This window comes from Microcaecilia unicolor, chromosome 13 (genome assembly GCF_901765095.1).
Source record: "Microcaecilia unicolor chromosome 13, aMicUni1.1, whole genome shotgun sequence".
NCBI classification, from domain to species: domain Eukaryota; kingdom Metazoa; phylum Chordata; class Amphibia; order Gymnophiona; family Siphonopidae; genus Microcaecilia; species Microcaecilia unicolor.
In genome coordinates this window covers 101,195,316-101,209,015 of record NC_044043.1, presented here as the reverse complement: position 1 = coordinate 101,209,015, position 13,700 = coordinate 101,195,316, and the positions used below count along the sequence as shown (strand labels likewise).

General features: G+C 45.8%; 1 protein-coding gene across 4 annotated transcripts in view; it reads right to left on the bottom strand.

Annotated features, from left to right (window-relative positions):
* Positions 1-13,643, bottom strand: part of UBR4 (ubiquitin protein ligase E3 component n-recognin 4) — a 314,627-nt gene extending 300,984 nt beyond the window's left edge. For all 4 annotated transcript variants that reach the window (XM_030185684.1, XM_030185685.1, XM_030185686.1 and 1 more), the window contains exon 1: positions 13,493-13,643. In XM_030185684.1, coding sequence (XP_030041544.1) covers positions 13,493-13,617 — 125 coding nt within the window. In that variant the 5' untranslated portion in view covers positions 13,618-13,643. The remainder of the gene's footprint in view (positions 1-13,492) is intronic.
* Positions 13,644-13,700: the final 57 nt, after the last annotated feature.

Below are 13,700 nucleotides of genomic sequence, written 5' to 3'. Positions count from 1 at the left end.
ACCACCCTTCCACTGTGTGTCAACGCCAAGGGCGATTTCAAATGCAAGCCTCTCATGGTTTGCAGAGCACAAAATCTTCATGCACTGACAGGAAAGAACCTGAACCACATGCCAACCCATTGGAGATGGAACCGAATAACTTAGATGATGTCCGAAACGTTCTGGGACAGGTTCAACAATTGTTTCAACCCAGACGTTGAACAATATTCTCCACCACAAAAACCTCACCTTCAAGGTTTTGCAGATTTTGGATAATTCCCCAGTACATTGTCACAAAGCCCTAGAAAATGCTCAACCAGACACAAAAGTCCTTCCACCTGCTGGAAGGCGAGCACAACCCATCAGTCCAATCCTGGTCTGGTCCGGAGGGACGCTAAGGAAAGTCCTTTTCATATGCCCAAACATTACTTCTGTCATCCACTCTCTCGAGCAAAGAATTATAAAGACTTTCAAGTGTCACTACATGCGGAAGATTTATGTCATTGACTATGTTGGCTTGGCCTGGGCCAAGCTAACTTGCCCTAACTGCGTTAAACTTTGAGGGCTTTGAAGATGTTGTGGAAAACGAGAGAAAAGGCGCAGAAAACAATGCACTTTGCACAATCAGTGGAGTGGGCTTTGAGGACGACACAAGAAGATATAGAGGAAATTTTGGCCAAGACTGCAAAGATGTGGAGGAAATTTTGGCCAAGACTGCAATAGTGCCCAGCAGAAGACCTAGATAAGATGGCACAACAAGATGTCAAGAGGCAGCGATAACAACAGAAGAAATTCAGCCCAAGGCTCCAAAAATTGTGCCTCACACAACCGCAAAATTGCAGAGTTCGTGTCAAGGTTGGATACAATGTTCAGCGAAATGGAGGAATGCGATCCCATGCTACAGTGCAGTCTAAAACGCAAGCATCTTGCAAAGTCGGCATTTGCAACTTACACCAAGACACTTAAGGACTTGAAGAAGAAAGCCAGCTCACAGGAATGGCACAATTCTTCCAGTCAGTGAGTCGTAAGAGCCAGAATCCAGAGGCAGATCTGCCAACTTTGCCATCTTAGTCATTTTCTACGTTGCAGGAGGCACAAACCTTTCCCTCTCATGCAGTTGCCAATGTATAATGCTGATTTATTTTCCTGCACTATTTTCTGTGCATGTTTCTTTCAGTAGTCACTGTTTTAATGTTACTGCATATAATTAATTTGTATTCAGTATTAGAGCTGTACCGAATAACATATTTTACTATTCAGCCAAATACGAATAATGAAAAATATTTGGCCAAATATCGAATATGAATAATGGGCACTGAGCTTTAATATAAATAATAAAAGAAGCAATGTGAAATCGGAGATAAATGTTCATTTCAGTAGGATTTCGCATAGTAGAACCCTGGATTATTCATATTCAATTTTAAAATTACTATTCAGCCGAATATAAAATGTATTTGGAGCCAAACCAAATAGAATAAGAATATTTGTTACAGACCTAATCAGTACACAGTATTTGGTTCAGTACGCAGTTTTTTTAAGTGCCTGATAACAAAAATGCAAGCTGGAACCTAACCCTGTATTTGTTAGGCACAATGCTTCACTTTTTGAATTTTCACAAAACCAGAAATTAGCAGAAACCTAACCCTATATTTCACATAGAAACAATGCATTGAGTTTCGCAGTTTGCAACATTTTTTAAACCATATCTGTGTGAATAGCAAGAACGCACTATAGTAACAAACATCAGAAAATCATTTTTAAAGCCCGAAGACCATTAATTCACTAATGAAACAAAACACATTGCTCAGTCCAGCTCACTGTTCAAACCAGCTAGGAATAAAAAATTCAACTAGAAAATCCACTTTTGGCCCACCCTACTGCTAGCTCCCTATGACCCCATCACCTTTTGCTCAAGAGCACAAAAATTATGCAGCTCAAAGCTGTGATTTTCATTCATACAAAAGACAATGGGAGCTTCTATCCTCCCCTTATGTATACAACTAGGGAGCTCAGGTCTGCAGAATCAAGAATCAAGTAAAGCAAAAAGACGGAGCAGGGTATAGCCATGTATTTTTTTAAGGTAGAATGATGGTGTAGGACAAAAATAAATGCATACTCCTAAACAGCAGGACCACAACAAGCTCAAACGTCACCTTCCGATTCCTTTCTGGTCTACTTGATCTTTTACAAAAAGATCACAGTTGTCCAACAGCTTTTTCCTGAATTAAAACCATGTTACAATCTATTTTATGAATACTATAAACCACCTTGATCACAAATTTAAAGGTGGTATAAAAAGTATATTAAACCTAGGAGAACTTAATTTTTGCATTACTGAACACATAACATGAGAGAGGTGATAAACAAGCAGCCTCTGGTACAGTAAAACGAACATGGATTTTCTGACTGAATTCTGCAATCCCAGCCCAGTCTGATCAGTGAGCTGAACTGGACTATTCTAGCTAGCTTTTTTTTTTTTTCTCAATACACATCAGTGATGCAGTTGTCTCCAGACAGTCCTGATTTTGACTCACATAATGTATTTTATTCTGGACAGCCACAATATTTGGCTAACCTTTTAATTCCTTACTGTTCATCTCATACATTAAAATCTCAAACCTACCTCTCTCATTAAACTCCACTCGAACACCCTGCATTATGGAATTCACTCCTTGCTCTTATAAAACTGGAACCCAGACTTGAATCTTTCAAGAAAGTTAAAAACTCATTTTTGTTTATTCTGGCTTTTTGGTGGAGGTTAAATGTCAGTTCTGACAAAGGTGGTTATGGCATGGTTTCCCTTTCTTCTGTGTTGCCCTATATTGAGTCTGTTAAATTACCATATGGAATTTTTTAGTTTTCAACCATGTTATTGTTAAACACTTTGATTAGTCTCTCTCAAAGGGCTGTATATCAAGCCCAATAAATAATATGGATTGAAAAACAGCATGTCAGTTTTCATCAACCTTGTTTTACAACACAGTGGTGCTGGTTTACAATGATATAGAATTAGTGGAGTTGGATTTACCACCAAATAAGATAAATGCATTTTGTCATTTCAGACTACCCAGCTGACAAGAACTAAGCACCACATTGAACTAAATTAACCTATCCTGTCACTAGGTCTAATACCCCAACTTGGATTTTAGCTGAATCCTTAGGGAAAAATGGGATACTTCCAAGTGGAGTGATTATTCCTATAACTTATGTTTCAATAACTAAAAACAGGTCAGTCTATCTTCAAGGTTATACTTGAAAAAGGTCTGTGCATTCTACAATAATTACTAAAGGAACAGAGTACTCTCATGCTGAGCATTTGCATGTGGATGTGTCAAATGTAGTTTGCGTTTCTGAGAGGTGGTCATGCCCAATTCTGATCCTTTCAGCCAGTGTTCACCAAATAGTAAAGGCCCACCTGATTTTGATTCTGAAACCAGCCTGAAATCAGAGTTCTGGTTTCAGCCAAAAATGCACGTGCTGAAACCCCACCCCCCACCCACACTGAATCCTCCTCCCAAGAGCAGGGGTCGCTGGGTCATCAACACCACTAGTCCGCTTCCTCCCTGCAAAGCCTAGTTCCAGGCAGGCCAGGCCAGGCATTTGCCTTGCTGGAAGACAGCGGGTGCCACCAAGCCAGCCCAAGGCTACCATGGGAACTCTCAGCAGCCATGCTTATGGAGGAACCAGTGGGGATGAGCAACTCGGATAGCTCCTGCCCTGAAGAGGCCACTAGACCACCAGGGCAATTAAAGATGAGCCCAGGGAGGGCCTTTGGGTGGTTGGGGGGTAGTATGGTGGTAAATGCTCTCTTTCAGCAGGGCGGGGATTGGCCCGGCCTGTCGGGACCTGGTCTGTGGGGGGGGGGGGGGAGGATAGTGCCAGCAGCCAAGAAGGACCTGTACTCTGCTGGGAGAAAGAGAGGAGATGGTACCATTTTTTGTTTTAGTTTCAGAATAAACCTGCAAATCTTAGCTGCTGATTCTATTTCAGTCAAAACGAAGAATCCTGGTTTAAGTTGGCCTCTAACCACCTGGGACATTTCAACCCATAAGCTTTCACGTCATGTCAAACCTTGCCTTAGCTACATCCTATGATGCATCCAATATGGTGCCCTCTATGGGCCCAAAACACAGAGGCAGCCATCTTTGTCCACCACTTTGACAGTGTCATTCTCAAGTTAAAATTCAAGAGAAAAGGGGTGGGATTTTTTTTCTGATTTGATATACCACCTTTCTGTGGTTACAATCAAACATTTTACATATTACATACAGGTGCTTATTTTGTACCTGGGGCAATGGAGGGTTAAGTGACTTGCCCGGAGTCACAAGGAGCAAAAGTGGGACTTGAACCCAGATCCCCTGGTTCTCAGGCCACTGAACTAACCATTAGGCTACTCCTCCACTCACGCCATGCGAAAAGTGATGTCACAAATACAGCTGCCTCCACATGGTAGAAAGAAGTACCTCACAAGAAACATAGTGCTCCCAAGCAGGTAGCATATGAAGTGTCAAAAAAAACCTTGAGTATTTTTTTTTCTAGTACAGCACATACATAATGTCTTCAAAGTGTTTGCAAATCTTTTCTGTGCAAATTAATTTGCCAATAGCCACAGAGCAGCTTATACTATTTCTGCACCCATACACACATAGCATAGTGGGGGAACAAAAAAAAAAAAGATGATTGCAGATACAGACCACATGGCCTATAAAGTCCACCCATCTGTACCATGTACTCTCCCTTCCTTTCCATTAGAGATCCTACATTCTTGTCCTATGTTTTCTTGAATTCAGACATAGTCTTCACCATCTCCACTGGGAGGCTATTCCATGCATCCACCACCATTTCCATAAAGCATTATTTCCTTCAATTACTCCCGAGTCTCTCCCCTTTCTCCATCTTATGCCCCCTCATTCCTACACTTCCCTTCAAATTAAAGATTTGCCTCCCATGCATACATGTGACAGGGTATTTAAGAATTTCTGTATTTCCCTTCTGCGACCTTTCTTCCAAACCATACATATTGAGGTCTTTGTCTTCATACATTTTAGAATGAAGACCACCGACCATTTAGGAGCTGCCATGTTGATCGACTCCCTTCTCCCAGATCTCTGAGAAATTAAAGCCATTCTAGCAGACAGACAAAACAAATGAAAACATGTGTGGCAGACATCAAATTTACAAAGAGCACATCACGTCAGCTTTGTAAAAAATTAAGTCAGTACAAATTAGTTTTGTTTTGTAAAAAGTGAGAGTTGTCATGTGGAGGTATAAGAAAATATAAGGTAAATTATGTATCATACCTGATAATTTTCTTTCCATTAATCATAGCTGATCAATCTATAGACTGGTGGGTTGTGTCCATCTACCAGCAGATGGAGATAGAGAGCAATCCTTTTGCCTCCCTATATGTGGTCATGTGCTGCCGGAAACTCCTCAGTATGTCGATATCAAAGCTCCATCCGCAGGACTCAGCACTTAAGAGAATTACACCCACAAAGGGACACTGCCCAGCTCACCACCGCCGAAACGAGGGAGGGGAGTCAACCCAGCTCATCCCCACACAAGTGGGGGAGGGGAATCCGTCCAGCTTATCCCCGCGGGGAGGGACACCACACCCGCCGATGCGGGGGGATCTGGCTTATCCTGCGACCACAACCGCAGAAGGAACTGGCTGACCCTAACATCGCCTAAGCGGGAGGGATATAAAGCTGCCCTACTGCCGCACGAAGCGGGAGGGAGCGCCGGCAGAATTTAGGTCTCAATCCAGCCCCGTAAAACGGAGGGGAGAGGAATGCAGGCGACCCTCAGGGGGAGGAATGCTGGCTTCGGCCTAACCCCTGGTAAGCCTTTCCTCAGCTGAGAGGTGCTCTACCACCGGCTGCCTTTCAGGTGCTGTGGAGGACTTGCAGCTCATCTGCATATCCTTACAGCCTTCTCCGGGGTGACACCCAGGTCCACTCCGATCCACTCAGGGCCTCTGCTCTAGGTGCCCAGCGTTCCCACCAGGTGCTGTGGAGGACTTGCAGCCCTTCTGCATTTCCTCACAGCTGTATCCGGGGTGACTCCAGTTCCACCCCAATCTTCCCAGGGCCTTCTCTCCAAGTGCAGAGAGTTTCCAGGTGCTTTTTGGCTAGGATCAGGCGACCCTCAGGGGGAGGAATGCTGGCTTCGGCCTAACCCCTGGTAAGCCTTTCCTCAGCTGAGAGGTGCTCTACCACCAGCTGCCTTTCAGGTGCTGTGGAGGACTTGCAGCTCATCTGCATATCCTTACAGCCTTCTCCGGGGTGACACCCAGGTCCACTCCGATCCACTCAGGGCCTCCGCCCTAGGTGCCCAGCGCTCCCACCAGGTGCTGTGGAGGACTTGCAGCCCTTCTGCATTTCCTCACAGCTGTATCCGGGGTGAGTCCAGTTCCACCAGTGTTGCCAGGTGGGCGGTTTTACCGCCCAATTGGGCGGTTTTCCGCAACCCGCCGCGGGAAATTTTTGCCCGCGGCGGGTCGCGGTTTTTTGGGCTTCTTTTTTTTTTCCTTTCCGTGGTTTTTTCGGCCGCGGGGGGTGGGGTTAGTGACGTTTTGGGCGGGGTTAGTGACGTTTTGGGCGGGGCCGATGACATGGGAGGCGGGGCCGATGATGGGGGAGGCGGGGCCGGTGACGGCGGGGTTGATGACGGCGGGGGTGATGACGTGGGGGTGTCAGGGGCGGGGTTTGAGTTTGGGCGGGTTTTGGGCTTTTTTACGCTGGATTGGGTGGGGAAAAAATTTTCCACCTGGCAACACTGAGTTCCACCCGATCTTCCCAGGGCCTTCTCTCCAAGTGCACAGAGTTTCCAGGTGCTTTTTGGCTAGGATCAGGCGACCCTCAGGCTATCGGTGCCGCACGCCGTTGGGCATTTTTCTCTTTGTATCTAATCTTTTTCCAGTTGCTAAAGTACCTTAATCATTTATGGCCCCTATTCACATTCTCTTCCTAGCTCTGTCCCTTCCTAATCTTTTCCCTCACCCCTACCTCTCTCCGCTACAGGAACTCACTTCCCATCCATTGACTTCATCACCTCACCTTCTCTCCTACCCTCTTCCTCCCTCTTGGCTTTTAATCTCCGCCTCTTTCTTCCGTCCATTTTGCCTTCCCCATTCCACCTAAATACCTCTCGCCTTCGACGCCTTCGTGGCCACACCTCTCCTACTCTCCTCTGCTCTCTTTTACTCCTTCTCTTACTCTCAGCCGGTGACATCAATCCCAATCCTGGCCCCCCTCACCAACTATTATCCCAACTCTACAGATCTCACCGCGACCTCTCTAACCTCATCTCTATTTCTCTACTCCCCTCCTCTTCTCTGCCCTTCTCTTGCGCCCTATGGAATGCCCGCTCTATCTGTAACAAGCTCTGCCCTGATGGCTCTGCTTCAGTCGCAGCCCTGTGCCATGGCGGTTATCTATTTTCACATACTCCTCGCCCTGCTGGCCGTGGGGACGGTGTTGGACTACTTCTCTCTCCCTCCTCCAGATTTCAACCCCTTCTTCCACCTCAATCTCACTGTTTTTCCTCCTTTGAAGTCCACTCTATCCGCCTTTTCTCTCCTCTGCCTCTTCGAATAGCGGTCATTTATCGTCCCCCTGATAAGTCTCTTTCATCCTTTCTCAGTGACTTTGACGCCTGGCTTGCCTTCTTCCATGATCCTTCCTCCCCCTCTCTCATCCTTGGTGACTTTAATATTCCTGCTAATGATCCTTCCAACTCTTATATTTCCAAGTTGCTCGCTTTAACGTCCTCCTTCAATCTCCAACTATGCTCCACCTCCCCCACTCATCAAAATGGTCACTGTCTTGATCTCATCTTCTCCTCCAACTGTTCACCTTCTAGTTTCCTTGCCTCTGATCTTCCCTCCTCTGATCACCATCTTATAACTTTCACACTTAAATCTCCTCCCTCCCAGTCCCGTCCTATCTTATCTAATTTATCTAGGAATCTTCACGATATTGACCCTTCATCTCTATCCTCCTATGTTTCAAACCTCCTCTCTACTGTGGCACCATCCATATCTGTCAACGAAGCTGTTTCTTCTTACAACAATACTCTATCCTCTGCCTTAGACACTCTTGCACCTTTGATGACCCGCCCTGTAAGGCGTACAAAACCCCAACCTTGGCTGACTTCTAATATCCGCTACCTACGTTCCTGTACCTGCTCCGCCGAATGCCTCTGGCGGAAATCTCGGGCCCTTGATGATTTCTTACACTTTAAGTTCATGCTGACCTCCTTCCAATCTGCTCTTTTACGTGCCAAACAGGATTATTATATCCAACTGACCAACTCTCTTGGCTCTAATCCTCGACTTCTCTTCACCACATTGAACTCTCTCCTCAAGGTGCCCCCTCCCCCAACTCCCCCTTCATTATCTCCTCAGACCCTTGCTGAATTCTTTCACAACAAGGTTCAAAAGATAAACCTTGCTTTCTCTACCTCACCACCTCTCCCTCCACTAGTCCGTTCCCCTCTCTCTCCTTCCCCTCATTCCCTTTCCTCCTTTCCTGAAGTTACTATTGAGGAAACTACACTTCTCCTTTCTTCCTCAAAATGTACCACCTGTTCCTCTGATCCCATTCCCACCCACCTTCTTAATGCCATCTCTCCTGCTCTTATTCCTTTTATCTGTCATATTCTAAACCTCTCACCGCCGCTGCCTTGATTTTCTCTCCTCACATGCTATTCTTGACCCACTACAATCTGGTTTTTGCCCTCTCCACTCAACCGAAACTGTGCTTACTAAAGTCTCCAATGACCTATTACTGGCTAAATCCAGAGGTCAATATTCCATCCTCATTCTTCTTGATCTTTCCACCGCTTTTGACACTGTCGATCACAGCATACTTCTCGATACCCTGTCCTCATTTGGATTTTAGGGCTCTGTCCTTTCCTGGTTCTCTTCCTACCTCTCCCTCCGCACCTTTAGTGTTCACTCTGGTGGATCCTCTTCTACTTCTATCCCTCTGCCTGTCGGCATACCTCAGGGTTCTGTTCTTGGTCCCCTCCTCTTTTCTATCTACACTTCTTCCCTTGGTTCATTAATCTCATCCCATGGCTTTTCCTACCATCTCTATGCTGATGACTCCCAAATCTACCTTTCTACCCCTGATATCTCACCTTGCATCCAAACCAAAGTTTCAGCGTGCTTGTCTGACATTGCTGTCTGGATGTCTCAACGCCACCTGAAATTAAATATGTCCAAAACCGAGCTTCTCATTTTCCCCCCCGCTCCCCCCATTTTCTATTTCTGTTGATGGCTCTCTCATTCTCCCTGTCTCCTCAGCTCGAAATCTTGGGGTCATCTTTGACTCTTCTCTCTCCTTCTCTGCTCATATCCAGCAGATTGCCAAGACCTGTCGTTTCTTTCTTTACAACATCCGTAAAATCCGCCCCTTTCTTTCCGAGCACTCTACCAAAACCCTCATCCACACCCTTGTCACCTCTCGTTTAGACTACTGCAATCTGCTTCTTGCTGGCCTCCCACTTAGTCACCTCTCCCCTCTCCAGTCGGTTCAAAACTCTGCTGCCCGTCTCATCTTCCGCCAGGGTCGCTTTACTCATACTACCCCTCTCCTCAAGACCCTTCACTGGCTCCCTATCCGTTTTCGCATCCTGTTCAAACTTCTTCTACTAACCTATAAATGTACTCACTCTGCTGCTCCCCAGTATCTCTCCACACTCGTCCTTCCCTACACCCCTTCCCGTGCACTCCGCTCCATGGATAAATCCTTCTTATCTGTTCCCTTCTCCACTACTGCCAACTCCAGACTTCGCGCCTTCTGTCTCGCTGCACCCTACGCCTGGAATAAACTTCCTGAGCCCCTACGTCTTGCCCCATCCTTGGCCACCTTTAAATCTAGACTGAAAGCCTACCTCTTTAACATTGCTTTTGACTCGTAACCACTTGTAACCACTCGCCTCCACCTACCCTCCTCTCTTCCTTCCCTTTCACATTAATTGATTTGATTTGCTTACTTTATTTTTTGTCTATTAGATTGTAAGCTCTTTGAGCAGGGACTGTCTTTCTTCTATGTTTGTGCAGCGCTGCGTATGCCTTGTAGCGCTATAGAAATGCTAAATAGTAGTAGTAGTAATCACTGTTACACAAAATCGTGTCAACTCCAGAAGAATTCAATCGAAAAAACTTGAACATGAAGACCTCCTGAACAGGAACTGAAGACTAAACTTGAACCTGAAATGCAACCAGAATATAAACAGTACAGATATCTGGGAGGGGCTATGGATTGATCAGCTATGATTAATGGAAAGAAAATTATCAGGTATGATACATAATTTTACCTTCCAATTCATCATGCTGATCAATCCATAGACTGGTGGGATGTACCGAAGCAGTACTCACCCAGGGCGGGACATAGAAATCCCTGACCGCAACACTGAAGCTCCAAACCGGGCCTCCGCCCGAGAAGCCACAGTCAAGCGGTAATGACTGGAGAAGGTATGAGCCGAAGCCCAAGTTGCCGCCTTACAAATCTCTTCCAAGAAGACGGACCCGGCCTCTGCCATCGAGGCCGCCTGTGCTCTAGTGGAGTGAGTCTTCAGCTGGATAGGCAGCACCTTCCCTGCGGCCACATAAGCTGCTGCAATGGTTTCCTTGACCCATCGTGCCCACTGTAGGCTTGGATGCCTGCAGACCCTTACGAGGAACTGCGAACAGCCCAAACAGATGATCCAACTTCCGGATATCATTGGTCACTTCCAAGTATCTGATGATGACTCGTCTCACATCTAGATATTTGAGAGCAGAGTTCTCCTCTGGGTAGTCCTCCCTACGAAAGGAGGGTAGACAGAGCTGCTGATTCACATGGAAACGAGAAACAATCTTGGGCAGGATAGACACTCCTGCCTCAGTGAACTGCAGGAAGGGTTCTCGACATGATAGCGCCTGGAGCTCGGAAACTCGTCTGGCTGAAGGGCAGGGGGAAAACGCTAGATTTCTAAAAACCTTGGTAAAAGAAACACATACAGTTCAACAGCATTCAGTCCCTTCACAAATTCGCTCCCTGAATTGTTTTAAGATAAAGAAGGCCAAGAGGGATTACGAAAAAAAGATAGCATTAGAGGCAAAAAACATAGCAAAAAATTTTTCGATATATTAAAAGCAGGAAGCCGGCAAAAGAATCGGGGGCCGCTGGATGACCAAGGGGTAAAAGGGGCGATCAAGGAAGATAAAGACGTAGTGGAGAGATTGAATTAATTCTTTGCTTCGGTCTTCACCGAGGAAGATTTGGGTGGGATACCGGTGTCGGAAATGGTATTTCAAGCAGACGAGTCGGAGAAACTTACTGACTTCACGGTAAACCTGGAGGACGTAATGGGGCAGTTCAGCAAACTGCAGAGTAGCAAATCTCCTGGACCAGATGGTATTCATACTAGAGTACTGACAGAACTGAAAAATGAGCTTGCGGAGCTACTGTTAGTGATATGCAATTTATCCTTAAAATCGAGCGTGGTACCGGAAGATTGGAGGGTGGCCAATGTAAACCCGATTTTTAAAAAAGGTTCCAGGGGAGATCCGGGAAATTATAGACTGCTGAGTCTGACATCGGTGCCGGGGAAAATGGTAGAGGCTATTATCAAAAACAAAATTACAGAGCACATCCAAGGACATGGATTACTGAGACCGAGTCAGCACGGCTTTTGTGTGGGGAAATCTTGCCTGACCAATTTACTTCAATTCTTTGAAGGAGTAAACAAACATGTGGACAAAGGGGAACCGGTTGATATTGTGTATCTGGATTTTCAAAAGGCGTTTGACAAGGTACCTCACGAAAGGCTACAGAGGAAATTGGAGGGTCATGGGATAGGAGGAAATGTCCTATTGTGGATTAAAAACTGGTTGAAGGATAGGAAACAGAGAGAGGGTTAAATGGGTAGTATTCACAATGGAGAAGGGTAGTTAGCGGGGTTCTTCAGGTGCTAGGACTGCTGCTTTTTTAATATATTTATAAATGATTTAGAGATGGGAGTAACTAGCGAGGTAATTACATTTGCTGATGACACAAAGTTATTCAAAGTCGTTAACTCGCGACAGGATTGTGAAAAATTACAGAAGGACCTTACGAGACTGGGCGGCCAAATGGCAGATGACGTTTAATGTGAGCAAGTGCAAGGTGATGCATATGGAAAAAAAGAACCTGAATTATAGCTATGTCATGCAAGGTTCCACGTTAGGAGTTACGGACCAAGAAAGGGATCTGGGTGTCGTCGTCGATAATACACTGAAACCTTCTGCTCAGTGTGCTGCTGCGGCTAGGAAAGCGAATAGAATGTTGGATATTATTAGGAAAGGTATGGAAAACAGGTGTGTGAATGTTATAATGCTATTGTGTTCAATTCTGGTCGTCGTATCTCAAGAAAGATATAGTAGAATTGGAACAGGTGCAGCGAAGGGTGACTAAAATGATAGCGGGGATGGGACGACTTCCCTATGAAGAAAGATTAAGGAGGCTAGGGCTATACAGCTTGGAGAAGAGACGGCTGAGGGGAGACATGATAGAGGTATATAAAATAATGAATGGAGTGGAACAGGTGGATGTGAAGTGTCTGTTCACGCTTTCCAAAAGTACTAGGACTAGGGGGCATGCGATGAAACTACAGGGTAGTAAATTTAAAACAAATCAGAGAAAATTTTTCTTCACCCAACACATAAATTCTGGAATTCGTTGCCGGTGAAGGCGGTTAGCTTGGCAGAGTTTAAAAAGGGGTTAAATGGTTTCATAAAGGACAAGTCCATAAACCACTACTAAATGGACTTGGGAAAAATCCACACTTCCAGGATTAACATGTATAGAATGTTTGTACGTTTGGGAAGCTCGCCAGGTGCCCTTGGCCTGGACTGGCCGCTGTCATGGACAGGATGCTGGGCTCAATGGACCCTTGGTCTTTTCCCAGAGTGGCATTACTTATGTAGATACTTTTAAGATATGTCAAAACAGTAAAACAAATCTAACAACCAGCAAAATGCTGCACAAAGCACCACTAAATCAATATGAAGCTATCAACAATTTGAACTGAATTCTTGCCTAGATGATCAACCAATGAATACAAATCAAGAACTAAGCAATATTTTTAAATCTGAGAGATTACTCCCTAATGCTCAGTCCTCCAGCCAATTTTCAAGAGAACCTATTAAGCTAACGTCTCCCCAAACATACTGTGTATTAGCAGATCACGCAGTACCCAAATGAGCCTCGTTTATCACTCACAATTATGGATTTGTAATTCCTATTCCAAGCACCACAACCCTAGACAAGCCATGAACCGACTCCTAAACCTTATGTTGCTTTGTTGTAACTTGCTGACAGCCACTGCCACATCCCTTCAGACGGAGCTCTCTGCCATCTGTAGCTGGCGGGGGCCGGGGGGGGGGCCAGGACGGGTGGGCAGGGCCTGCAGTGATGCAGCATAAACCAGAGCCCAGCCCCTCAGAGGCCTCCCCGTGACCACAGGGCGCTGCTTCTCTCACCTCTCGATAACAGAGGACACCAGCTGCGGAAGCTCCTTCATCTCAAAAGCCGAGTAGGAAGCGGAGAGCAGCGGCCGCACCGCCACTTCCCAGCCAGGCTCGCAGTTGCCACCGCTCGACGCCATCTTCCTCCAAGCTCAGGCCGCACAACTCACTCACTGCTCTGGCTGCAGGAAGTGACGTTGCCTTTGCCGGTCTGCGTCATCAG